Consider the following 17,877-nt stretch of genomic DNA (forward strand, 5'->3'; position numbering starts at 1 on the left):
CCTGTTCGGAAGTTGAGCGGTATTTTGAATGCCTGGATATATGATCTGATAAATATTTTCTCAATCAGGATTGAACATAAAAAACCTTACGGATTGGATAAAATTTTGGACTGGACAGATTTGAATACATGTACTTGAGCATCAGATCGAGGTCCCTTTGATGCAGTTGTCATCCATGACCATAATAGGCCACCATCTTGCTCGGCTACATAGCTTCTGATGCAATGATTCATCTTTCCGTGATTAGAAGCGACACAAAATCTTACTCCGTATAAAGAGGATTCGCGTTATGGTATAAACAGCAAAGTGTCATCCACTTGAGCACGGGTAATCTCAAGGTAATATAGATACTGTCTAATTAAAAGGAATCGGTATTTCCTGTTTGAACAATTGCTTTAAACCGATCCCATTAGAACCCCAAGAACCGGTGTCACTCTCACAGATATACATAAATAGCAGGAGGGCACCAGGCAAGCAATGAACAAAAAAAACAACAGCAAATGCAGCAGCACCTAAATGACTAGAAAGGCTCCTAAACCTTCTGTACAAGAAAAACATCCAATGAGGAACTGAGCTTCACTTGGACATGAATCGGCCATGAAACAAAAACTCAAAACATCTACCTCCAATTACTCGGTAATAGCTAGCATCAAGCAATTATAAGATATCCACGGTGGCATCATCTTTCTTTACAATCTGCCAAGATAAGGCATCCCTATAGATCAGTGACATCAATAATGATAATGTAAACTTGAGTTTGCGAGTGTAGCATAGAAAAGTTAAATGAACATGAAAATGCATTATAGAATATCCATGATTCTACTATACGTCACTTGCTTTCCCAGAATTGTAGGTTTGCTGTAAATGAAGGTCCATGGTCCAGAATACAAGTAAACACAGGTTCGCAAACTATCAATTATGTGGGATAGCTCTAGTAGCAGTGTTATGTTCATGCAACTTTCCCAGAACCAAAGAAAACATTGCTGCAAAAACGAAAGCAAGACCTGAATCTATCATTCCGAATCAGTATTTGAAACAGTTGCATGAATGTGTACATGGCCATACACGAAGACAAATTATTAATGATAAATTTGTACCTAATCAACACCTATAACATACACAATTATAATTACTAATGGAGAGGAAAAGCTCCATTAGCAGCTGTATTCATGGACCTTTCCCAAATCAAATTTACATGGAAAGTATCAGAGAGAAAAAGCAGTGCCTGATCAAGAAGGCAATGTAAAAGCATTTAAAAAGAACTCGCAATGCATAAGTAAATATTATCCATAAAGACCATAGTATTTGCCATCAATACCTGTGATATGTGTTGCTTAACCCTGTCACTTACGGTTCCATCTAGAGCTCTCTCAGCAAGCTCATAAAACAAAGTAGTACCTTCAGGGCCACTGACCTTATCTTTCTGTAAATATCTACAAAAAGAAAACAGGAACAGCCATTAAGGAACTATCCAATTCAGTTGGCTGATGAAAGTATAAGGCATTATGAACAACAAACAATCAGGAAGACCCTAACCTTTGCTGGACAAGCGTCTCCAATACCTGCTTCACATTACCAAGAACTGGGTGGTTTTCATCAGTTTCATGCAATCCCATTCTCTTCAAATGATGCCAAAGATTATCTGCACAAGAGTAGTAGTTTGTGTGGAAATCTAAAAACAAAAAAGAAATGCGCAAAAAATTGAAAAAGAAAAACAAATTCACCCCATAAGTCATCAAGAGAACACTATTAAACATGTGACAAGTAGATAACTTTCAGCTAGATAAGTTCACTTGGCTGACAGATAAACAGGACACCCTACCAAGCATATAACCTACAAATATATAAAACAAAGAAAAAGAAGATGCCATATACGTACAGCAAGTTTGGCTTCAAACGTTAATACCAAAATTGTAAGGTTAATATATAGATGAATAAAATGTACCTTCAGCAATTTTACCTCCGGAAAGCTGCACAATACTGATCACAACAAAAGTAAAACCAGTAAGATGAGATGTATTAACATCCTCAACATATTTCTTATACACCTCAGCTGGTAACTGGCTTATGACAACATAGGATTTGGCATCAACTCCACCTTAAAAACAATAAACACCATTGAAATTATGAAGTCAAGAGTAAAATTTGATATAAACTTGTGAAAATCCAAACAAAGGGTGGCAATAAAATTGCTACTCTGTTGAGACAATCGGGAGTGGTTTGTGGAAGAAGGACGTGATCTTTGAAGTTCCCTTAATTCGTAACCAAAAATGGTGGAGAGTTTGGCTTTAGCCTCGTTAATGATATAAGCAGGAAGCGAGCGGTGACGATAGTTTTTAGTGACTAATTGAGAGAGTTCTTCCCTTTTAATTGGACATCCTGAATTTTGATGTGTTTTGAACAGTATGTAACGAACTACTTCTGCAACAAGTTTGTCTTTTTCCTGCCAAAAACAGAATTAAGAAAAAGAAACAATTTTTTTTAACATATTGAATATCTAAAATATGACAGTATTGACACAAATTGAAGCAAAAAAAAAAAAAGTACCTCTTTTGATATATCGAATTGAGAGAAATCGTCACCGAGATTTGACATTTTACATTAAGAACGAAAGAGGGGCAGTTGTGATCTGTATGGTTGTGAAGAAATGACGGAAAAATCTCGCTTGGGTTTGGAGGAAGATAATAGTAAAAACCAAAACCCTAAACAGTGATATGTTATTTGGTTGGTGAGAAAATCGAAGGATCGAGGAAAGTAGAGAACGAGATTTTCAGAAAATAAAATTAGATAAATTACTTGCTTTTGGCGAGTTTTTAATTGTTTTAATAATATTAATTAATTACTTTTGTTGTAGTTTTTTATTCAAAATCTTACAATAATCTAATATTAAAATTAGTTTTTCTTTGGGGTGAACTAGGAAAATATGTCATTTTTAAATTAAAATTAGGATTTTAGGTTTTATATTTTTGTTTTCAAATTTAAGGGAAATATGTCATTTTTAGAGAAAAAACACAAAAACATCTCTTGCTGGCAGAGTTTTTGTTCCAGTTAAATGTGTCCCCAACTGCCCATTTTTTAATCCTAAGATAAAATTCAGACACCCTATCTAATCTTTTCCGTGACAATTTTTTTGGTGACAGATAATAATGTTATTTTTAAAATCTTTTCAGAAAAAACGATTCTTGTTAGAAATTTTTTTTTTAACTTGTCATGTTCAATCTTTTTTAACATTTTGAAATTATGTTTCATATTCAGTGATAGAATTTCCTATAAAATGAAGACAATTCTGTGTAGAGGTTTCTATAGTTAAATTTCAAGCAGATTGTTTTTACAAGGAGGTCATTATTGATGTTAAAATTTTGAAGTTTAAAAATAGACTCAACCAAGTAAATTAGTTCAATTAAGTGTCGTTGTTTTAATTTGGATAATGAGTACTTATTTTTTTGTATAATATTTTCATTTTAAACATGTGAAATAGGTTATTTGGGCGAAGATGAGTAGACAAATTAGAGTTATTATTTATAGCAATGATAAAATTTGTGACATTGATATTGGAGTCGTTTTTGTATTAGCCCAATCTACAGAATTGACTTTGAACAGGAGTATAAAATTGAACGAGCTTCAATCAAGAATTAGAAGGAAAGTGTCGAATTCAAGTTGGAAGAGAATTACAAGCTTGGAATATAGATATCTAATGTCACTAAACCCTATTAGATATGATATATTTGAGTTCAAATGCGGCATGGACGTGGAGGAGATGCTCGATAAGCATTGCTATAGTGGAATGTTATATTAGAGTTGTAACAGCTCAATTTTCAGTAGTGTCGAAAAATGTAGTTTCAGAACCTCATTTCCGTAAACCGGATCTGTAAATATTGAGTTGGTATAAAAGAATATTAATGTTTGGTCCTTCAATTTTTCTATTTATTTCTTAATTAGGGTATAGGGATTAAATTGAAAATGTCCAATCGTTATATGTTTTTAATTGGTCAAAGACTTAGGGACTTAAATTGCAATTAGTCAAAAGTCCAAAATGGAAATTAAACCATTTATAAATGTGTTAGTGGATGATGGTGGTTTAAATATTAAATCATGATTAAAAAGCTTAATTAAGAAAGATTAACTAGATTAATTAAGTTTAAAACTATTGGGAAATCTGCTTATATTGTAGTAAATATGTAATTGTTTTCTATGTATTTAAATGATGAATAAATAAATAAAACTACAGAATAAATAAATTGGGCTCGAGAGCCTAAAATCTAGACCAAGACCCAAAAATTGGTCTAATCGGGCTTAGTATGTGAAACTGGGTCTACGGTTTAACTGGTAGCAAGACTAGATCGATTAGGCCAGTGAACCAGCAAAAACCGAACTAACTCGAGGTGCCGGCAGCTACGACGGCGGCATTCCGGTGGCTAAAAAATGATTGACGGTGGTGGTTCTTCAGTGGTTGAGCAGTGGAAGAATTACGCTCATATTGGACTCTACCAGAGAATTTAATTTCAGATTAATTATTTCAAAAAAAATATTATTTTAATAAATTTAATATTTAATCTAATTTAATACTTTTCTTAATAGTATTTTATTAATTTAACATTAAAGTGATTATCTTAATATTAAATTTAATTTAATATTTATCTACAAGATAAATATTCTATTAATTTAATAAGATTTAATATTAAATTTAATATAATATTTATTAATTTAATATTAAAGTGATTAAGTTTAATTATAGTTGAACTATTTAAACTCTTCCTATATAAATAGAGTCTTGGGTCATTATTTACATACACTTGAGTTCAATAGAAAGTTGTAGAGAGAAAATTCTCTGAACCCTAGAGATATTTTTCTTATTTATAACTTGGTCCAAAAGTTTAGATAAATTATGAAATTACCCCAGTGATAATTTTTGTAAAAAAGTTTCTGATTTGAAGTAAACCCACACTTGATAGACATGAACTTGAGGATAGTGGAAAAGACTACTCGGTCAAAGTGTTCATCTTAGACGAATTGAAAATGTACAATTTTGATTCAGTGTTTATTACTTTAGATATCACAACCAAGTTCTTATTTTGATTTTAAACTCTGGTTTTTCCTAAATTTATTTTCCGTTACATTTTCCAAATACGATTTTCCAACAAAAACATGGTATAAAAACCAAAATTAATTGGAAAGAAATAGAAGGTTAATGTTCTCCATCCATCCATACCCTAAATTTCAAGCAAAGAAAAAAAATAAAATTGTCCCAAGGGATTCAAGCTGAATAAACTGAATTAATGAATTTGACACTTATAACTCCAAATGGATTGAATTGTAAATTCATGTAAAAATTGGTTATATGGAAATAGTACAAGGTGTAATTGTGGTTATTGACTAATGATACAGAATGAGTGTGGATGAATGTGGAAGCGGATCGTAAAGTTTGTTCAAGTCACGAATTTGACTTAGGGCTCTAGACATTCAGAAATAAATTTGGATTTTGACACAACCTGAAATGTAACCGAATCCTAGTAAAAATAAATAAATAAATAAATAAATAAAATAGAATAATAAATCAACTATTAAAATAGTAAGGAAAAAAATAGAGAAGATAGATGGAAATATAGAACGTGGTAAGTAAAAGTCCTAAGAAGCTTTAGAAACACGAAGAATCCACAACCTCCTTCAAGCGGCTCTAATTTGCCCTCCTAGATGGAAAACGTGGCAAGAAAAAGTTTGAAGATGATCCTCACAATTTCAATAGATTGTTAAAACTCTTCTTAGAAAAACTTAAGAGAAATTATTGAAAAAAATCTCAAAAAGAATTTATTAACTTAGAAGAGAAGTTGAATAATAATGAATTGATTGATTTGTGTACAATGCAAAGGCTTATATATAGGCTAGCTAAATAAATCTAAATAAAACTCTTAAGTATACTAGAACTCTAATTAATCTAAACAAGAAGTGATTTTAAACTAAACTTTCTTATTGACATAAACCCCTAAATAACTTAAACTACTTAATAATTATTAAAAACTTTGGAATAATAAAATAAATAAAATAATAAGAGTTGATGTAACGACCCGATAGTCACGGGTGTCGGAAAGTTCATTTCCGAGACTCCATTACAGTAAATCGGACTCGTAAATATTTGTTAAAAATATTTACGACGCTAGTTGTGGGTTAATTAGGTTTTGGTTAGGTGAAATTGCATGAATTAAGAGTAATTAGGTATAAAGACTAAATTGCATAAAAGGTGAAAGTTGAATTATAGATTAAAAAATTAAAGGGATCAAAGAAGCAATTATGCCATGGCTTATAAATGAGGCGGCATAAGTTAGATATTTATAAATTTATTATATATCAAAATATAAAAGCTTAATATTTAAGTATGTATAATATATTATATAATAAAACAAATAAATAAAAGAAAAAAAAAAGAAACAAAGAAAAACTAAACAGGAAAGAAAGAAAGAAAAAGAAAAAGAGAAAGAAGAAAGAAAGCCACAGCCTTAGGGGCTTCAATTGTTTAAAGTTTAATTGGTTAGTCAATTTAGTCCCCTTTTCTTGTAATTTTTATGGTTTTGGAATTCCGGTGTTAAATACTACTTGACCCATGTCAAAATTTTAGAAATTATTGAGTTTTTAAGTGTTGTTAATGTTGAATAATTTTAGTATTAGAGATTAAATTGATAGATTTTTAAGTTAGAAACGAAAAAGATTAAATTGTAGAATAAATTGTAAATTTTAAGTAATAGGGACTAAATTGTGAAAAATTTAAAATTTAGGAATTTAAGTAAAATAGGATTTAAATTTAGTTTAATGTGGAATTTGCATAAAATATAAGATTAATTGTGAAGAAATAAAATTAGTCTCGATTTAGGGACTAAATTGAAATTTAGGAAAATATTGAGTAAAAATTGAAAATTTCAATATGAAATTAAATTGTGTTGTATTGATGAATTTTAATTGTTTTAATTCTGTAGCTAATGTCGTACTGAAATCTTCGACTAAAAAGGGGAAAGATAAAGTCGACATCGAATAGTTCGGAATTTCTGGTTTGTATTTCTGTAATCCGAAATTAGTTATTAATAGTTGTATTTTTTATTTAATACATATGATAAGTGTTGAGGTGAGTATTCGGCACTTTGACATTTAATTGAATTAAAAGTTGATTGAATGGATTGAATTGATATATATATTATGAATATAATGATTATTTGAATTGAAATGAATATTAATGTGAAATTTGAATATTGGATATTTGTTGCATTTGGAAAGTGAGTAACCCTATTAACCATATCGGGCTGAGTCAGAAATAGATGACATGCCATAAGATTGGAAGAGTTCAGGGATTTGTTCAACTTCGAGTCAATGAGGCACTTGGTGCCAATTTACTTCAGTTTAACTGATGAGACACTGGGTGTCAATTTGCTACTTCAGATTTATTCGATGAGACACTGGGTGTCAATTTACTACTTTGAATTACTCGATGAGGTGCTAGGTGCCAAACTGATGTGTTTTGGTTGGATCCATGTTTTAGTCCAAGTCCAAATCGTATTAATAGGGGTAAATGAATAATAAAGTTTTATAATTGATATTGAAATGGCATGGTATGAGAAATGGAAGTGAAATAGTGAATTGAAAATAGAATATGAAATATGTTGGCAATACATGGAATATATGAATTATATACTCTTGAATTGAGTATGGTATGAAATGATGTATTCATGAATTGGGTATTGCATGGCTGGTGCCATTGTACGAATAAATATGGTTTGACATGTGAATAACCATTTATATAGCAATTGTGTGAATTAGGATATTGTTTAATAAATGAAAAATGATAGTTATGATACTAGACATTAATATGTCATTATAATTTAATTGTGCCTATTATATTATCTTGTCTTTAAAATATTCAGATAATAGAAATACCACTGAGTTTTTACTCAGCATATGGTTTTGTTTTTCGTGCGTAGATTAGGTAACACCCTTAACCCGTATCCGTTGCTGAAACAGGGTTTCGGGGAATTAATAGGATTTAAATATCATTTAACAAAAATTTCAATTAAATACTTACCGATTCAATGCATCATATAAATAAACATATTACTGTTCAATCGATAGCTTGACAATTGTCTAAGTATCAAACAACAACATTGTTAATATACTTGTACATATTTCATATAATTTCAACATTGATATACCTATTTTCTCGACATATCACACTTGAGTTTAATAATAGTCTCAACTTACATAATTTCCTTGTATCAACATATCAAAGATAATCATATATGTACATGTTACGAAACATATTATTCTCTTACCGTTTCTTCATAAGCATATATCATTCATTTCGTTATATCGATATTTCATGCACCACCACTTCCTTATTTCTTATGTATATTTATTTTAGTAATAGTTCTTATTAAACTTAACATAAATTAAATTCCATGTACCCATACTTATTTCATTTATCTATCTTCTTAATTATTTCATACAACTATTTTGTACATGTATTTTCATATGACCAATTCCTGTAAACATTTCACACAACCATTTTGTATAACCAATTCCTATAACCATTTGTCATCTGGTACATATTACCTGAATATTAGTTGTTTAACAGATGTCTTGGCGTATCTCATCCACGATCTTATTTATCTTTGACATGATGCCATAGTGTCTTTCAACTATGGTCTTACTCACTTTCTGTCATGTTGCCATGGTATCTTTCAACCATGGTCTTATTCATTTCCCCGTCATGTTGCCATGGTATCTTTCAACCATGGTCTTATTCATTTCATGTCACGTTGCCATGGTATCTTTCAACCATGGTCTTACACATTTCATATCAGGTTGCCATGGTATCTTTCAACCATGGTCTTACATATTCCATATCATGTTGCCATGGTATCTTTCAACCATGGTCTTACACATTTCATTTCAGAAAGCACACTCCCGCGAACCTCATCCTTACAGGGGGATTACTAGTCCAGGCTAAATCTCCTGTAATAAAAAATCATAGAGTATTGTCGAGATTACCACTCTAGGCTAAATCCCCTGCAACGACAATTACTCTAATGAGCTTGGATCTGAATTACCAGTCCAGGCTAAATTTAGACCCTAATTCGGATTACCTGCCCGGGCTAAATCCATTTTCCACATATTCTTCGGGAGGGCTATATCAGAATAGGATCACTCGTCCGGGCTAGATCTTTTTTTACCATCAATTCTTTTTCAGAGATCCATCGATTTTTCCTTTCATTCAACTGGGATTTCTTCCCCTTTTTATCAAATATATCAATGTTTCATCAATTTTCATACAATGAACATTCAAATCTTATTCACATCAATAACATACATTTCAAGCACTTAAGAATATAATTCAAGTTACACGAACTTACTTGGCAAAATTTCAGAAATATCAAGATTCAGGGGTATTTTGATAAATTTTTCATTTTCCCCGATTTTCACCCAATCTTGATCCAAATTAATAATTTCATTCAATATATTAATTTAATCAATAAAACAACTCACTTCCTTCATTTTGTTCATTTTTGGAATTTTTACTAAATTGCCCATACAATTCTTCTTTTATTCAATTTAGTCCCTGAGTCTAAAACATACAAATTATCCATTTTAAATGTAAACCTATTAAGAGTGGCAACAAACAGCAGTATGTATGTTACCCGGATGAAATACTTCTCTCAATTTTTCATCCCTTTTGCTTCTGTTCGTTTGGTTGCAACTCTCAAGTCCTTGAATCTCAAACTTACTTCATACTTCATCCGGAATTATTACTTTGTTGCTCTAGCTTCAACAAGAGCTTCATATTTCATCTGGATAACTTGGTTTTGTTTTTCTTCCTGTGTGAAAAACCCAACAAAACCATTGCTAGCTGAAAATTCATATATTTATTTCCCTCCTCCTCCTCTCCATTCCACATCCTTAATTTATATAACATGCTACAAGTAACATTATCAATAATTTCACTATTTACTTATATGTATATTCAAAACTATCCATTTGCGTCATTGTCACTAAATTATGTATATCTTGAGTTACAGAACTTGAAATTAAGATCCGCTAATTTTTCATGAAACTAGACTCACATATCTTCTTATCATAAAATTTTCAGAATTTTTGATTTAGCCAATAAGTACAGTTTATTTTTTAAAGTCACCCTTGTTCTGCTGTCTGACAGTTCCAACCCTTCTTCACTAAAAGTTAATTATCTCCTTATACAGGATTCAAATGATATTCTCGTTTATTTGTCTTGAAAATAGACTCATTCAGAATTCTAAGCATATAAATTTAAGCCCATAATTATTTTTATCTAATTTTTGATGATTTTCCAAAGTCAAAACAGGGGAACCCGAAATCATTCTGACCTTATCTAACTAAATTTGTTATATCTCACCATTTACAATTTCATTGCTTACATCGTTTCTTCTATGAAAAAATATACTCAATAGAATTTAATTTTATTCAACTTCTAATTCAATTTCCATAATTTTTTGTGATTTTTCAAAGTTAGACCACTGCTGTTGCCCAAAACTGTTTTAGTGCAAGATATTAATTACCATGTTTATAACACCCTTATTTTCTTTCTCTACACTATTTCTCATCACTTTCTCTTGTTTTCTCTTCACTAACATATCAAGAACATAGGACCATATGTAAGGAAACTCTAAATTAACATCAATCCCATGCTTTTTCAATAATATCAAACTTAAAAATATATTGAAATCATGATGTTCTTATCTTGTTCTATTGATTTCAATCTTCATCTTGATTTTCTCTCTCCTTCAGCTTCCATTTCTTAAATCCAACTTGATATTCTAAATTCCCATAATCTTCTTAACATTTTTCTCTCTTGGTAGCTATGGAAATTCTTTTGATTTTTGGGTAAAAATGGTGAATTTTTGGTAGAAGAACCAAATTGTAAAGAAAGCAAAACTTTCTTTCTTTCTTTCACGTTAGTGCATGAGAAAGATGATGATAATTCTTCATCTTTCCTTCCTTTTATATTAAATAAATAATAAAATAATAAAATAATAAAATAATAAAATATCTCATTAAAATAATATTTATCTAATTAAATAATTATAAAATATCATCAATATCATCATTACTTTCTAGATTTCTCTCTCTTCCAATTGACCATTTTACCCTTTATTATCTTTTAAAATTCCATCTTTGAGCCATCATTTAATTTGGTAAAATTATAATTTAGTCCCTCATAGTTCTTCACCTATTCAATTTGGTCCTAATTCATCCATTTTCCTTAGTTTCTAGATCATTCCACCTTTAAAATATTTACACTATTGGTCCTTCAAATTTTTCATATTTACACTTTAACCCCTCAAATTTTGAGTATTTACTCTTGTGCAACAAAACTTTTCTCACTTTTGCGATTTAGTTCTTTCTTTAATTAATATATCATAATATACTTCCCAATATTGACATAACTCAAAATTTCCCTTTTTGTCACTTTATTTCCTTATTTTACTATATCAAGGATAGTATCTTACTGTAAAAATTTTCGGGATATTACAGGTATAGTGATTTGAAGAGTTGTAATTGAGGTTGTGAGCATCCATCTCATCACATCTCCAAGTGCCAAGAGGGTATGTTTCAAAATTTTGAATAGAATGACATGTACTTAGGAAGATTAAGTGTTTTCCAAGTAGTAGGGTGTAACACCCCGTACCCGAGACCGTAGCCGGAGTCGGACACGAGGGGTTTGCAGACTTAAATGACTCGCTTTCACAGTCCATTTTAAAAATTTTCAGGCAGTTGGCTAACTGCGTCACTGTCACTTTAAAAATCATATCTTGAGTTCCAACACTCGAAAATTAGTTTCGTAATTTTTCCCTGAAACTAGACTCATATGTCCATCTACAGATTTTTTTCTAGAATTTTTGGTCGGGCCAATTAGTACAGTTTATTAGTTAAAGTCTCCCCTGTTACAGGGTGTGACTACACTGACCTTCATGCATTACGATTTGGATATCTCCCTGTACAGGGCTTCAATACTGATGACGTTTGTTTCTATAGAAACTAGACTAAAAAATGAATCTATACATATATGGAATGACTTCTAAATGTCTCTGGTTAATTTATAATGAATTTCCAAAGTCAGATTAGGGAATCCAGAAACCGTTCTGGCCCTGTCTCACGAATACTTCAACATCTCATAATATACTGTTCATATGAGCTTCTCGTTACTTTCCTATAAAAATAAATTCATCAAGATTCGATTGCATAATTTATTTGCTATTTAATTCCATTCCTACTATTTTTAGAGATTTTTCACATCCACATCACTGCTGCTGCCAGCATCTATTTTTAAGGTAAACTTTACCTATTTCATGATCCTCCATGGATCAACTAGAGTTTGTCATACATATACCAAAAGTGATCATGAATAACCATTCCCATGACTAACCGTTACCGACATTTCCATACCTCTCGACGGACAACATACAAAACGATTATAATGCTATGATCAAAGTATACTTAAGCCATTTTCGCATGGCTATCCAAATTTACACAAAACCGAAAGGTACATGACCTACAACAAAAGGGTAGTCCTATACATGCCATTTCAAAGTTCAACCAAAAATTTACCAAAAGGAGCTTTGATAGTGTGGGCAACTTCGACTTCAAAAATCCCGAGTCCGATAGCTGACGAACCAAAATCTATAAAACAAAGAATCAAAGAAACGGAGTAAGCATTTAATGCTTAGTAAGTTTTAAGCAGTGTCAACAGATAACAATCAAATTATAACATAGTTGTTCGTATTTTTATTTCACTCTTCCTTCGGGCATACCATCCCTTTACCGAATATGCACATCTCATCATATATAATAGGCAGATAAATTCTCACTTGATAGTGACCTCTTATGATCATAGGTACATTACATATTTTTACCTGACTTTCCACATTGACCAAATGCACAATAATCATAGAACAGTCTTATTGCTTTACTCACATGTGCATCACATAACGACCTTGTGATTTAGTCTAAATCAAACTTAAATATAATCTCAAAATACATACCTGACCAACTTAACGCATTGAATGTATTTATTACCAATTGTTACTGTGAAGTCGTATAATCTTACGCTTTACTTGAATCTTCAAAAAACCTTTAGTTCGGGCTTACGGACAAAATCTCCACACGTAGTCATCGGGTCTTTAGAGCTCGGATATAGTACGAGCACGAAGCCTACGGACATTAATCAGTGATAATATTCTCGTATAAAGCCTACGGGGTTTTAACCCGGATATAGTACTGACACAAATGCCTTTCGGGACTTATCACATTTATACACTTTCACATCCATCACGTTGGCCACTCAGCCCTATCACATATATACACTTTCACATTCATCACATCGGCCATTAGGTCGTATCACATATATACACTTTCACATTCATCACATCGGCCATTAGGCCTTATCACATATATATACACTTTCACATTCATCACATCGGCCATTAGGCCTTATCACATGTATATACACTTTCACATTCATCACATCGGCCATTAGGCCTTATCACATATATATACACTTTCACATTCATCACATCGGCCATTAGGCCTTATCATATGTATATACACTTTCACATTCATCACATCGGCCATTAGGCCTTATCACATATACTATCATGTACAGACTTGGTCTTGGCCGAATCTACATCAATCATTTTCCAATGAATAATTCAATTTCACGCCATACTATCATTTCATATTCTAATACTCATAAACTTACAATTTCACAAATTTTAATATCAAAGATCCATCTAACACTCATATATCATTTTACAATATCACGATTTAGAATTCAAGTATGGGTTTAATCAATAGCTTATGAGCAACTAAAACAAGTTTTATCCATGTTTACAACAAAATCACATATTCACTACGAGCTGTTTTCCTGAGCAATGGTCACTAAATTATTTATAACCGGAGCTAAAATACTCCAAATCACTTGCCGTTAATTTTCTCTGAATATAGACTCATATATGTTCCATCCATAAAATTTTCAGAATTTTTGGTTAGGCCAATCAATACCAGATTTCTCTTAAAGTCTCCCCTGTTTCACTGTTTGACTAATCTGACCACTCCTCACTACGAATCAAATTTTTAATTGTACAGAATTCATAATGTGTTCTATTTGATTTCATTTGAAACTAGACTCATTAAGGAGTCTAAGCATATAAATATTATCTTATAACCATTTTTGTACAAATTATAATGATTTTCCAAATACAGAACAGGGGATTTCGGAGTCATTCTGACACTGTCCCACCAAACTGTAAATATCTCTTTATAGGAAATTTCTTTGCTTCCACGGTCTCTTTTATAAGAAACTAGACTAACTAAGCTTTGATTACATATTTTATTCAGCCTATACTTCTATACCAACAATTTATAGTGATTTTCTAAAATCACGTTACTGCTGCTGTCCAAAGCAAATTATTACAATTTGCTCTTAAATTTCCAAGTCCAAACACTTATGAACTTACCATTTGAGTTTAAGACATATCATGGCCACATCATATCTTATTAAATCAACTCATTATGTCCTATTATGATTGAATTTACTCAACGTTTAATCACTTAAAACTTACCTCGGATGTGGTCGAACGATTTCGGCGGCTATTCGATCACTTTTTCCCTTCCCTTATCCAACTTTGGTCCTCTGAGCTCTTGAGCTAATTCAAACAAATTTAACTTATTAAAGTCTCATTATGCTAGCTTATGGCCGAATATGACAAGGAGTTTGATAGGTCATATGGCCACCTTTAGCTCAAACACAAAATGGTCATACGCATTTTTAATCACATTGAGCAATTTAATACAGTTAATCTAACATTTCCTCATGTGCACCTTTATGACCGAATACATGCAACACCAAGCTATCTATTCATTCATGTGTGCATCTTATTTAAGCATGTATATCTACAATCGAATTCATCATATAAATATCTATGATTTCACTCAAATAATCTCATTACAACACATGGTGCTCCAACCATTATTTAAATTCAAAGCTCGGCTAGTACACATATATACACTAGCAATCAATTACTAACATTTGCACTTCATCTTAATAGCTAGCTTAGCAAACCTTAATTTAACACATAATTCATACATATCACATTCCAAGCATTTACTCAATTCTACCACTTAAAACACACACATTACTCAATAACTTCATAGTTCAAATTCGGCAACTACACCACTAATATTCAAAATCATATTCGGCCTTTGTACTCCCTTGTTAGCCGATTTTTTTTTCTTCATTTAGCAACTAAAATAATAAACCATAACATTTAAATTCATCTCATTCTTCTCCCATTTGACCGAATGAACATTTATCAAATGAAAATTCAACTAAACAACATCTTTCTTTCTAAAATGTATATACACCACACCATCAATTGAAGGTTAATTCATGGTAACATTAGTATTGAAAGGTTGCGTTGTGGGCAGCCTAAGAGGACTCGCAACACTTGGCTTAATTGCTGTAACATATCACATTCGGAGGCTGATTCGGACAGCATCAATAATACAATAGTTAGACAGTTTAAACAGGGCAGCAATTAACAATACCAACAAGGTAAAATTCGGACAGCAATTTGACAGTTTCAACAATTTTCAAATAAAAGTTCAAGGAAAACTCACCAAGGTTCCCAACACCGATTCTACCTATTCAATTTGCTCCTCCCCTTTTTAGCCTTCTACTTGAAAATTTCAACTTATAAGCAAACAAATTTCATGGTTTTCCACTACATGCAGCCGGCCTCTCCTCTCTAGCTTCATTTGAAAGAGACAAGGAAGCAAGATAGAAAAATAAAAGTTGAAGTCTTTCTTTCTTCCATTCACGGCAATGGAGGGGGGGCAACCACACACATTTTTTTGTCATCATTTACCTTCCCATTATTATTTTATCCTTTCTCACATAAACCATTAGCACAACATGTTTTATGACATGTTTTGCCCATCACCCTTTGTCATGGCCGGCCACTAGTAATTAAATGGGGGAAATTGACATGCAAGTCCACCCCTTTGATTACATGCACTAATAGATCCTTATAGATTAACCTATCACATTTCAAAAGTGTCACACATAAGTCCTATTGACTAAATTCACATGCAATTTACTAAATCGAAGCTTAAAACTTTCACACATTCATAATCACATATTTTAGACAATAAATATCATATTCAAATAATTTGGTGACTCGGTTTAGCGGTCCCGAAACCGCTTTCTGACTAGGGTCACTTTAGGGCTGTCACATAGGGACTAAAATTTAATTTATAAAAATTATTTTTTTAATGTTCAAATATATTAGTGATTAGCCAAAATCACATTGGCACCAAATGTAATATTCCTATATCAGGTTCCTTGGGTCGAACAGGGTATAGGGGTGTTAAATACAATATTGGAATCATATATAATAAATATTAAGCCCAAAACCTGAACCCAATATGATTTATACTCGAATTAAAAGTCCAAAACTCGTAATTCCCATCATAATCCCGTCCAGAAATTCTACTCGCACAGTCAAAATAATTATAACTTAACCTCTTGACTTCAAAATGGAGTGATTCAAAGTGCGTTTCGAAACTAAGACATAGATCTTTTAATGACATGAGACATCTCAACCCAGAAATGACTGGATCCCATCCAAAAAAATCATCGCAATTTTATTGATTTCCTAAACTCAAAAATTGACAGCTTCAGTGAATGGAATTTAATAAATTTCACCCCATTTGTGCATGTATGAACTAATTATCTATCTTAAAAATGAGAAGTGAAATTATGTACAAGAATTGGTTTTGACATTTTTTTACGGAAATGATGCCCGAGTGAACTTAGTAAAATGTTAGGATACGTATGACATGGTATGCCATTAGGGTTATACGAGCGATTAATCAGAGATTTTACATGTTATTACGAGATTTAACATTTTTTATTCTCGAATTATATGTATCGCAAGTTTTAGTGACCACCGCTACATGTGCGAATGTCTGGAATGGAAATATTGCAGCAAAATAAATAAATAATTAAACAATGGTGTCTGCAAGGATACAGGTCAAATTATAATATAAAAGAATGTTACAACGAAACACTCCAGGAAGTATTCTGAGGATCGTACCCAAGGGAGGTTGATTTAAATCGATATTAATTCTCTACATTAATAAGTCTAAATAGTAATGATTTAAAATTATATTACAAAAAATCAAATAAACATTAATTAATCTAATTTACCTAAAAATTATTTAAACTAAAAACCAACCATTTTAACAATCGAAAATAAAGGCCAAGCAAATCAAACCAAGATTTGATCAAAGGCAATATGTGAGAATGAATCTTTTTGAGAAAACGAGGAATGATACATTCACCAAAGCTGCCAGTTTTTAAGTTCGGGGAATCAGCAAACTTGTGATGACTTTTTGGATGAGATCTAGACTTTTTTTGGTTAAGATGCATTCGTGACGTTGGAATATATATCTCTTAGCTTCGAAACACACTATGAATCACTCAATTTTGAGTTCGGGAACTCAGGTTATGACAATTTTAGTGAAGACTACGCGAGCAAAATTTCTGGATGGGATTATGATAGGACTTACAATTTTTGGGCTTTTAATTTGAGTTTAAATCATATTGGGTTCAGGTGTTAGGCTTAATTTTTATTTTATATGAGCCCAATATTGTATTTATCAGTTATTATTTTATTATTTTTATTCTAAATTTTTATAATTATTAAGTATTTTAAGTTATTTAGGAGTTTTATGTCAACAAGAAAGTTTAGTTTTGAACTACTTCTTGTTTAGGTTATTTAGAATTCTAGTATACTTAATATTTTT

At 31.5% G+C, this 17,877-nt stretch overlaps 1 protein-coding gene across 2 annotated transcripts; it reads right to left on the minus strand.

The window, feature by feature from the left end:
- Positions 1-55: 55 nt before the first annotated feature.
- Positions 56-2,834, minus strand: LOC108463694 (uncharacterized). Of its 2 annotated transcripts, XM_017763597.2 has the most exons (7): positions 2,548-2,833; positions 2,197-2,443; positions 1,946-2,098; positions 1,537-1,642; positions 1,319-1,433; positions 624-696; positions 56-541 (listed from the first exon to the last, which is right to left on the minus strand). In XM_017763597.2, exons 1-6 carry the CDS (start codon positions 2,593-2,595, stop codon positions 658-660), a joined length of 708 nt encoding a protein of 235 aa, XP_017619086.1. In that variant the 5' UTR covers positions 2,596-2,833; the 3' UTR covers positions 56-541; positions 624-657. The 2 variants fall into 2 exon arrangements, with proteins under 2 accessions (XP_017619086.1, XP_017619088.1); XM_017763599.2 differs by having other exon boundaries at positions 375-696; positions 1,961-2,098; positions 2,548-2,834.
- Between the last annotated feature and the right edge of the window lie 15,043 nt (positions 2,835-17,877).

Source organism: Gossypium arboreum, chromosome 1, assembly GCF_025698485.1.
Source record: "Gossypium arboreum isolate Shixiya-1 chromosome 1, ASM2569848v2, whole genome shotgun sequence".
NCBI lineage: Eukaryota > Viridiplantae > Streptophyta > Magnoliopsida > Malvales > Malvaceae > Gossypium > Gossypium arboreum.